This window comes from Acanthochromis polyacanthus, chromosome 13 (genome assembly GCF_021347895.1).
Source record: "Acanthochromis polyacanthus isolate Apoly-LR-REF ecotype Palm Island chromosome 13, KAUST_Apoly_ChrSc, whole genome shotgun sequence".
NCBI classification, from domain to species: Eukaryota; Metazoa; Chordata; class Actinopteri; family Pomacentridae; genus Acanthochromis; species Acanthochromis polyacanthus.
Window position 1 is genome coordinate 19052159 of NC_067125.1, and position 10381 is coordinate 19062539.

Consider the following 10381-nt stretch of genomic DNA (forward strand, 5'->3'; position numbering starts at 1 on the left):
TTCCCGCAACCATCAGTGTAGCTGTAATGCATTGACATTTCTGGCATACCACACTGAGGGCTGTCAGTTCACCAGGACTACACTCGATAGAGTCCTGGCTCAGGGAGACACGCTGTATGTCGGAGTCAAACAGCAGTTGATTCGCGACAAGACCTTCCAGAGCAATCACCTGGCAGTCGAGGAGATGCCAAAACAAGTCCTCACAGACAGACATTTGTATAATGTCAACATGTCTGAGATCAGGTGTGGCTTTTTAAAAACTCAAGTCTCAAGCCCTGGAAGACGGCAGTGGTGGCTTCCGCTTGCCACCCAGCTGGAGTGTCTTTCAGCAGAGGTTAATCAGGCTTTAATCATCATTTCACCCGAGGTTATTGCTGTTTTCCGTGATCAGTCCAGGAGGTATGGAGTGTTTGATTCCCACTCCAGAGACTCAAGAGGATTACCCTCTCATTCCGGGAAGGCGATCGTCATGACTTTTGCGGAACTCAGTGACCTGGCTAACCACCTGCACACACTATTTAGAGACCGTGGAGACTCTGCAAGTTATGAGTTTGTCCCGGTTTCTTTTCAGACTGACAGCCCCAGTGAACATCCTCAACAATCCCCAGAGACTGAGGTTCAAGATGAAGTGTCTGAACCTGCACTCCTCGCATTGCAGGCAGACAGTGGGACGGCTGTCAAAATTGAGGAGGACATTAAAGGTTCCTCAGCTGTCCCACAAGCAGTAAAGCTCTCTAAATTGGACAAAGATCGGAGGCGAAAAGCCAAGAGGAGAGCATGTGACAAAAAGGAACTGAAAGAAAAACTTGGGAAAAAAACTGGTGAGAGAATCAGGTATGCCAGCTGTGCCGAATTTCGCAGGCAGAAAATTCAGGCACACAGTAAGTGTGTGCAAAAGAACCGTGAACAACGGCTCTTGTCTTCCAAAAAATACTATGCGAAATTCAATGTCAAAATGCGAGACAGCGTAAAAAACAAATACATGACCGATTATGCTTTTCGGAGCAGGAAACAAAATTATGTTGTCAAGAGGTACAGAATGGATCCAGCCTTTCAGAACAGGCAGAAAAAATATCTTGTCAAGAGGTACAGCACGGATCCAGCCTTTCGGAACAGGCAAAAAAATTATGTTGTCAAGAGGTACAGCACGGATCCAGCCTTTCAGAACAGGCAGAAAAAGTATGTTGTCAAGAGGTACAGCACGGATCCAGCCTTTCGGAACAGACAGAAAAAGTATGTTGTCCAGAGGTACAGGAAGGATCCAGAGTTCAGGCTACATCATAATCAACGCTGTAGCCTGCTCAGAAGACGCAGGTTGGCTGCCAATCCTGACATGCGTCAGAAGTTGCAGAGAGCACTGAGCATCAGGCGGAAATACCGACAGCTCGGAACCTCTTGCCAGCCAGTGCTCACTTCAGTGATGGCAGTGGCAATAGCAGCATTCCGTGAGACCATCAGCCATGGACCAACATACGTCTGTACCGTCTGCCACAGGACTATGTTTCCAAATCAAGTCAAGTCATGCAAGAGAGTTAAATACTCCACCAACATCGACGTGGCACAGGCTTGCTTGACTGGAACATATGTGCATGTCTGTGATGCTGAGTGCTCCTCCCCTTGCTCAATGCCACCAGAGAGACTGCAGGAGTGGATCTGCCACAACTGTGACAGCCACCTCAGCCGTGGGAGGATGCCAACACATGCAGTAGCGAACAATTTAGAGTTGGCACCCATTCCCCCGGAGTTGGCCCAACTCAACGTGCTGGAGAGACAGCTCATTGCAAAAATCCTCCCGTTTGCGAAGATCATCGCATTACCGAAAGGACAGCAGCGAGCAGTCCATGGAGCTGTTGTGTGCGTTCCATCGGAAGTGGAAAGCGTTGTCAACAGTCTTCCACGTCCCCTCCCAGAAGCACAGCTACTGCAGGTGAAATTAAAGCGTCACATTCGATTCAAAGGTTACCAGCACTTTTACACTGTCAACATGATGAATGTGCTGGTAGCCCTGGAAAAACTCAGAGAGCAGCACTCTGAGTATTCCGATGTGACCATTGATGAAGAGGCCACGTTTCAAAATCTCCTCCACGACTCAGACAACGAGTGCACGGATGATGCGCAGTGGGGAGAAGACGGCATGCTCGACAAGGAGCTGCTGGAGGCGGCTGATAGCTACACTGAGCCAGTCTTGGCCGATTTTGTGTCAGCCGCAGGAACGAGTCGGCCAGAAGACGACCAAACACGCAATACTGACATGCCATCACCAAGCACTGAGCTGGAAAACCGGTCCAATGATGTCACGACAGAAACCCTCTTGGAGGAGTCTGCTGATGACATAGACTCTCAGCACGACAGCATGGATGCTGCCCAGTGGGGAGAAGACATCTTGGACCAAGAGCTGCTACAAGTGTCTGACAGCTACCAGACCAATTTAGCTGCAGACATACCCACCGAACAGCAGGAGGAGCTAAGACCTGGACTTGCTCTGGACACCTGCATGCAGCCACCAGACATTGCGCAGGAAATACTTTCCTATGGAGATGGCATTTTCAGCGTTGCCCCCGCCCAAGGCAACAAACCTGTGGGATTTTTTGCAATCCCCAAACTGGAAGCCATGGCGTTCCCTGTGCAGTTTCCCACAGGAGAGAACACGCTGGATGAAGACCGTCCCATCAAACTTTCACCCAGCAGATACTTTAACGCCAGGCTTTTCGGGGCAGACACGCGGTTTGCCGAGGACCAGACTTACCTTTTCTTTGCGCAGTTTGTAACGGAGACGAACCTCGCGAGAGGAAGTATGTCGATACAAATGCGCAAAGGAAAGATGCGCACAAAAGACGGGCGTGCCATCAAAAACTCCATGCTCCAGGACAAAGAGGAGGTGGAGAGATTAATTCAGGCCAAAGAGGCCATGCGATTTATGCAGCCTCTGAGAGGCACGCCCGCATATTGGAATAAAAGCCTGAGAGATTTGCATGCTATGCTCAGGCAACTCGGCAAACCGACGTTCTTTTTGACTTTTTCGGCAGCTGAGATGAGATGGCCTGAAATAATTGGGGTCATCAAATCTCAGCAAGGACAAACACTTGGTGACTTTTCCGAACTGGACTGGAAAGCCAAGTGTGACATTTTGCGCAGTAACCCTGTCACCGTAATGCGCATGTTTGAAAAACGTGTGGATGCCCTTATGGCAAAGTTGATCCTCTCACCAGCGCGGCCGATCGGCGAGGTGGAGGATTATTTTTACCGCGTTGAATTTCAGGCCCGCGGAAGCCCACACATTCACATGCTAGTGTGGGTCAAAGACGCCCCTGTGTACGGCGAGGACTTGGACCACACCGTATGCAGGTTCATTGACCGCCACATTTCCTGCCAGATGCCTGACCCCGAGAAGGACCCGGAGCTCCACAAAATCGTCTCGGAGGTTCAGGTACACAGCAGGAGCCACACCGGCTCTTGCCGAAAGGGAAACGTGGTGTGTCGTTATGGCTTCCCCAAGCTGCCGTTTGATATCACCTGGATCACGGAGCCCTTTGCTGCCGATGTGGAAACGGAAGATGGTCAAGACCAGGAAGAGGTGATGAAGCAACGGAGGGAGCAGATCCGTCGGCAGCAAAGGGACGCAAAGGAAAAGCTTCGGCACCTGAGAGAGCTCCTCATGGATCCGAAGGCCTCCTTTGAGAGCTTGTCAGATCTCCTCCGTCGATGCGACTTGGAACACGACGCCTATATGAAGTGTGCCGAAAATCTGACAAGCGGGAGCGTGGTCATGCTGAAGCGGCAGCCGAAGGAGTGTTGGGTTAACGCGTATAACCCAGACCTTCTCCGCGCTTGGAACGCAAACATGGACATCCAGTACGTCCTGGACGAGTACTGCTGTGCCATGTACATGATGTCGTACATCACCAAGCCGGAGCACGAGATGACCGAGTTCCTGAACTCGGTCGTGAAGACCAGCAGAGAGTCTGCCTTCAACCAATGTGAGGAAATGAGAAAGATCATGCAGGCCTATGCGAAGCACCGAGAGGTCAGCGCCCAGGAGGCAGTGGCTCGTACGTGCAGCTTGCCCCTGAAAAAGTGCTCGCGGTCTGTGATTTTCCTCTCGACGGACGAGGAAGCCATGAAGATGAGTCTTCCTATGAGTCGCCTGAAGGACATGGCACCTGACTCTGAAGAGGTCTGGATGTTGGGGGTACCTGAGAAGTACCTGTTCAGACCAAAGACTCCTGAGTTTCAGGGCATGTGCCTGGCCGAATTTGCATCAGACTATCGGGTAGTCTACGGCGAACAAGCACAGGGCCCCAGTGCCATTGCCCTTTTGTGTGACAAAGGACATATTGCCAAGAGGACAGCCGGAAAACCAGCAGTCATTCGATATGCGCGCTTCTCTGAGACCAAGGCGCCAGAAAAACATTTCAGACGACTGCTAAAGCTGTACCTCCCCCACCGATCTGACGACGAACTCAACGACGGGGGTCGCACCTCGTACGAAGAGTTCTACAAATCCCGACACGACGTCAAGGACATCGTTGAGCACAACAGGAAGCGATTCGAGGGACGAGGCGCAGGCATGGATAAGGCACTCCAGAACGTCCAGTTCGGTCCGGTCCTCAACGCTTGGAACACGTTCGCACCCGAGGTTGAGGCGGAACGGCAGGAGTGTCTTGAGCTCCGTGAAAAGATCCCAGAGGAGCAGGACGAAGACGCCGTGCCCGACTTTGAAGACCTGAATGTCGGTGAACCCCTTCCCCGAATCGAGGCGCCTCGGTTAAGTCCAGACTTTGTCCGCAAGATGTTTCAGAGTCTGAACGAGACCCAGGCGTGCGTCTTCTACGCTGTGCGCCAGTGGTGCCTTCGGCGTGTGTGGGGCCAAGATCCAGAACCGTTCCACTACTTTGTCTCTGGTGGAGCTGGTTGCGGTAAGTCCCACGTCATCAAGTGCATTCATGAGGAAGCAACGAGGATTCTGCGGCAGCTCCCGAGATTCCGGGACGCAGCTGACATGTCCCAGCCCACTGTCCTTCTGACTGCCTTCACGGGCACAGCAGCCTTTAACATCGCGGGCAAAACGTTGCACTCTGTCCTTAAGCTTCCCAGGTCCCTGGAACCGCCGTACCAGGGCCTGGGCAATGCACTTGATGAACTTAGAGCAACTTTGTCTTCGGTGGAAATTCTCATCATCGATGAGATTTCCATGGTTTCCAAGAAGCTGTTTGCCTACGTCAACTGGCGATTCCAGCAGCTCAAAGGAAACCGAAGACCTTTTGGCGGCATTTCCGTTCTTGCAGTCGGCGACTTTTACCAGCTGCCGCCGCTGGGCAGGGCCAAGCCGCTCTGTGTCTACGAGGAGACAGAGTTCGATCTCTGGAGAGAGCGCTTCACCATGGTCAACCTCACTGAGATCATGCGCCAGAAGGATGACCGAGCGTTCGCCGAACTCCTCAATCGACTGCGTATCAAGCGCAAGCAAGATCCTCTGTGCGCTGCGGACAGAGGCTTGCTCATGAGAGCCGTCTCTGACGGCAAAGATTGCCCGCCAGGAACGCTGCACGTCTTTGCCACCAACAAGCAGGTAGATAGTCACAACGCAGCCACCGTGGCCTCCCTGCTTAAAGGGGACGTCAAAATAGCAGCCGAGGACTACAGGAAGGATGTCGCTACCGGCAGGAAGGTGCCTGTGCCCAACATCAAAGGCACCAAGAGAGATTTGCCTGACAGCATAATGGCAGCTGAAGGAGCAAGAGTTATGCTGATCAGGAATCTCAACGTGGAGGATGGCCTTGTCAATGGAACCTTTGGGACCATCTCCACCATTCTGCCTGACAGACGTGACCCCAAAGTCGTGAGCTTTCTTGGACTTAAACTGGATAATACCACAGCGGGACAGACTCTCCGCAAAAAGCTTCTGGGCCCCTCGGACGACTTGGTCTACGTCGAGAGATCCGAGGAGAGCATCGGTCGCAAGGGCGGAGTCGTGAGACGTCAGTTCCCCGTCAAGCTGGCCTTTGCGTGTACAGCCCACAAAGTTCAGGGAATGACGGTGACGTCGGCTGTCGTGAGCCTGAAACGCATGTTTCAGCCAGGCATGGCGTATGTGGCGCTTAGTCGCACCACTTCGCTTCAGGGTCTCACCATCACCGATTTTGATGAGACAAAAATCTATGCTGACCCTGCCATTACGACAGCTTTGGAAGACATGCGCAGCGCGAGTTTCCAGAGTGTTACTCCGCTGTTGCACCGCTTCAACCGGACGGAGCGACCAGACGCAGAGGTGACAATCGTCCATCATAACACCCAAGGGCTTCCATCTCACATGGTGGACCTGAAGTTGCATCACGAACTCAGGTTGGCAGATGTGCTTTGTCTCACCGAGACACATCTCTCAGGGTCCTCTGTATCCTCCTCCTTTGATCTGGAGGGATACACTGTGTTTCACCGCAGCAGACAGGCGTGTTACACCACGTGCAGGGACATGGCGTCAAAGGCCGGGGGTGGAGTTGCCGTGTACTGCAGGAGCGCTCTGATGGCGGAGGCGCCGAGCTGCATGGGACGTGTCACAGATCTCGAATGTCTGGTCGTGAAGGTTGAGGTCCCAGTCAAAGTGCTAATAGCAACTGTGTATAGACCTCCAGATTTTGGTTTGCAAAAGTTTCTGCCAAACCTCAACGCTCTCTTGGACACATTGGAACTGTTGGATCACCACCCTATTGTTGTTTGTGGTGACTTCAATGAAGACCTCCTTTCGAGAGGCAAAAAAAGCATAAGAGATGCACTTCTGTCCAGAGGCTACAACCAATTGATCACAGAGTCTACCACAGACAAGAACACTGTGATTGATCACATTTACATTTCCCAACCTGAGAAATGTGTTCAGTCAGGTGTTCTCCAAACGTATTATAGCTATCACAGCCCGGTCTATTGCATTTTGACTGGCTAAAGCCTCACCAGCCAACACTGATTTTGTGTCACACTCTCACTTTGTGACACATCAGCGTGTTGTGCTGTCCGATTTTACAGTTGTGTCACACGTTTTTCATGTGGCACATTGTTCTGCTGTGTTTTGTTCTTGGTCTGATTTGTTCTTTGAGTTCCAGGCCTGAGGGGGTCCAGGAGGTGCAGTGGTGAGATCAGACGTCCTCCCACAAGTCCCCTCCTCTCGGACGCCCAGTCCTTTTGGAAGTCTTCTACAGCCTCCCCATAGGCATGTCTCAGGTAGGAACAAGTGTTCAATAGATATTCGTTCTAATCGTGCACATTAATTTACTTAATTGTTGAAAAATGTCAAACTAATTGATATTAATTTGCCACTCTTAATTGTTCACCTTTTAGAATTTGGACTTGGCTTCCTGTGGTCCAGGGAGCGGGGTGTGTAGTGTGCAGTGTCGGCCGACGGCCTGTATAGGTCCGGTAACGGCTGTAGCTCCACATCTGCTTCCACGACCTGCTACGACGGGACATGCCTCAGGTAAAAACCGCAGTACAGATTTGCACTTGTTTCACATTTCAATTTTCCCAGTTAATTTTGATCTTTTAACACCCACAGACAACACAGAAGACCTCCAGAAGGCTGAAAGAAAAGGCTGAATGTTGTAAATAAAAAATGTATAGTATATGAAAATATTTCAAGTCTGAAGTGTCTTCTTTGGTTGCTATAATAGTACTACATGTACAGTATTTTGTATTGCATTGTTACATTAGTCCTTCTCTCTATGTATATGGGTCATTCCAGAATTGGAGGACAATTTAGGCATCCTAACCTTTGAAAAATCTCATATTTTTCTGTCATATATTTAAGAAAACCAGATAGCAAGCCATCAAATAATGTGATTCGGCCTGCTCAGGCATTAAAGTTACACTTTTTATGAAATGTTTTATTTGATGTGTGCCATGCATAGTGCAATCCTGTTATGAATACTCAGGAACCTGAAAAAGTATATTTTTTTCAAAAATGTTTAATAAATCCTTTACCATTAAGTAAAGAAGGCCACATGCACATTGGATAATCATTTAATTTCAGTTAAGACTTGACCTCGATTAATTTAAACAACTTTTGAACTCTGGCATGCCCAACTTTTCAATATTTGCTTGTTTTTTTTAATTAAATTGCAAATATTTGCTCAAATCTATTACAAATTAAATCATTCAAACCACTAAAAGTACAATAGGTCAAACCCTCATGAGTTTGGGAAAATCATTTAAGATTATTTTGATAAAAATTATTTGGTAACGGTTGAAATTAGAGTAACAGGGTTGAATGGATCCATTACTTCTTATTATAGATCATAACATAAATTTGACAAATACTCAGGACCACAGGAATGTTGTTTCATAACATCTTATGCTGTGTATTAACCTGCAATGCCTATCATTCAATTTCTTGCATATTTCAAATATTAGGTTTTGGGGCTTTCTCTTTCATATAGGTGTAACTATAACAAGCTGGAATGTATGATATGAACATATTTTCAATAAAGGATCAGTGAGTAGGAATGATACATCAACATGTCACTAAGACCACAACTGGACCTGATCAAATATTCAATAGTCAAACATGAAAAACAGTAGTACTGTAGGCAGACATCTATAAAAATTAATGAGGATGTCAAAAGTAGTCATGAACAACTGATCAATGTCATAGAAAGCTGATGTCCAGGTTTAAATTCCGTGGCTGGCCAGAGCATCCCACACCTCTCTTGCAATGGCCATATGACGTGACGTAACATTCTCTGGAGGAGGAATGAGGGACATCACATTCTCAAAGGGATACCAATGAAGATCATCCCTCAATGGCCAGAAGAAACGATTTTCCTCCACTCTGCATACATTTCACCTGGCAGTGGTGCGACAGACCGGAAAACATCAGGTAAACCTCTCAGCTTCACACATCCTTAGGAGTGACTTCAATCCAAATTTTGACCAGGTGAGATCCTCCTGTCTCTGCCTTTCAAAATAAAAGCACAGCACAATTTCTAAATAAAAGCCTGCCACAGACCGGAAAACGCCAGTTAAACCTCTCAGCTTCACACAGCCTTTAGAGTAACTCCAATCCAAATTTTGAGCATGTGAGATCTTCATGTCTCTGCCTTTGAAAATAAAAGCACAGCACAATTTTAAAATAAAAGCCTGCGACGGACCGGAAAATGCCAGTTAAACCTCTCAGCTTCACACAGCGTTTAGAATAAATACGCCGCTCCGGACATGCACCCATCCCGAGCCCCTCCCACGATTTCCGCACCAGCGGGAATTGTCTAGTTAGGGGCTCGGGCTTCGACACGAGCCACTCTCCTCTCCATTGCAAAGCAATGGGAGGAGAGTGGCTCGTGGCGAAGCCACGAGCCACTATTGTTCTCCTGCTGCGTTTATTATTAGGGGCTCGGGCTTCGACACGAGCCACTCTCCTCTCCATTGCAAAGCAATGGGAGGAGAGTGGCTCGTGGCGAAGCCACGAGCCACTATTGTTCTCCTGCTGCGTTTATTATTAGGGGCTCGGGCTTCGACACGAGCCACTCTCCTCTCCATTGCAAAGCAATGGGAGGAGAGTGGCTCGTGGCGAAGCCACGAGCCACTATTGTTCTCCTGTGAAAAAGGCGTTTATTAGGGGCTCGGGCTTCGACACGAGCCACTCTCCTCTCCATTGCAAAGCAATGGGAGGAGAGTGGCTCGTGGCGAAGCCACGAGCCACTATTGTTCTCCTGTTGGCGTTTATTATATTTTCTTCACGTTTCCGCCGTTTTTCGATTCGCTTCTCGTCCTAGGCCTTTGAGAAAATCAAAGCAAATTATATATCAAAATGTGCGTCTTCTTCGGGAATAGTGTGCTATGACTTTTCTAAGAAATTCGTCATTTTTTCGCAGAATTATTCACAAAAAACTGTGAAAAAATTCCCATAGAAATGAATGGGGACTGAAAAAAAATCGGTTCGAAAAATGCACTGTTTTCCAAACGCCACTGCTTCGCCATACATTCACCTAGAAACTTCATTTAACCATCAAAACGCAGTGATTTTTCTTGTCTTCGCAGGAATGTATTATATGTCAGGCTGAGATTTACAGTTTTTCAGCAGTGAGTCCTCAAAAAAGTGAAAATTCTCAAAATCTGCTCTGGTTAGAGTGCGGCATGTCAGTTGGTAGAGTGGAGGAGAGGAGAAAAATCCGCCTGAAAATTTCCCGATCGCATCGCCCTCACGACCAAACCATAAATGTTAGGGGAATGAAATTTGGTCAGATTGTAAACAATTTTCCTGGGATTCAAATGAATCCAGGTTTGAAGACCTAGCTCTTTCTGAAGTGAAATGGCAGGCAGCAGTTTAGAGCAAAGTCGCACCGTTCTCTCCATAAGAACCAATGTAAACTGAATCATCTGGCTCATGGAGGGACAGTGTTTT

The 10381-nt window shown here is 48.6% G+C and overlaps 1 protein-coding gene across 5 annotated transcripts in view; it reads left to right on the plus strand.

The window, feature by feature from the left end:
• Positions 1–7617, plus strand: part of efhd1 (EF-hand domain family, member D1) — a 144030-nt gene extending 136413 nt beyond the window's left edge. Inside the window, exons 1-4 of one of the 5 annotated variants that reach the window (XM_051958312.1) lie at positions 2–1140; positions 1195–7209; positions 7327–7462; positions 7541–7617. In XM_051958312.1, the coding sequence (XP_051814272.1) occupies positions 185–1140; positions 1195–6934 (6696 nt within the window). In that variant the 5' untranslated portion in view covers positions 2–184 and the 3' untranslated portion in view covers positions 6935–7209; positions 7327–7462; positions 7541–7617. Of the gene's footprint in view, position 1; positions 7210–7326; positions 7463–7540 lie in introns of those variants that run through there. The other 4 variants (XM_051958311.1, XM_051958313.1, XM_051958310.1 and 1 more) reach the window with 4 other exon arrangements.
• Positions 7618–10381: the final 2764 nt, after the last annotated feature.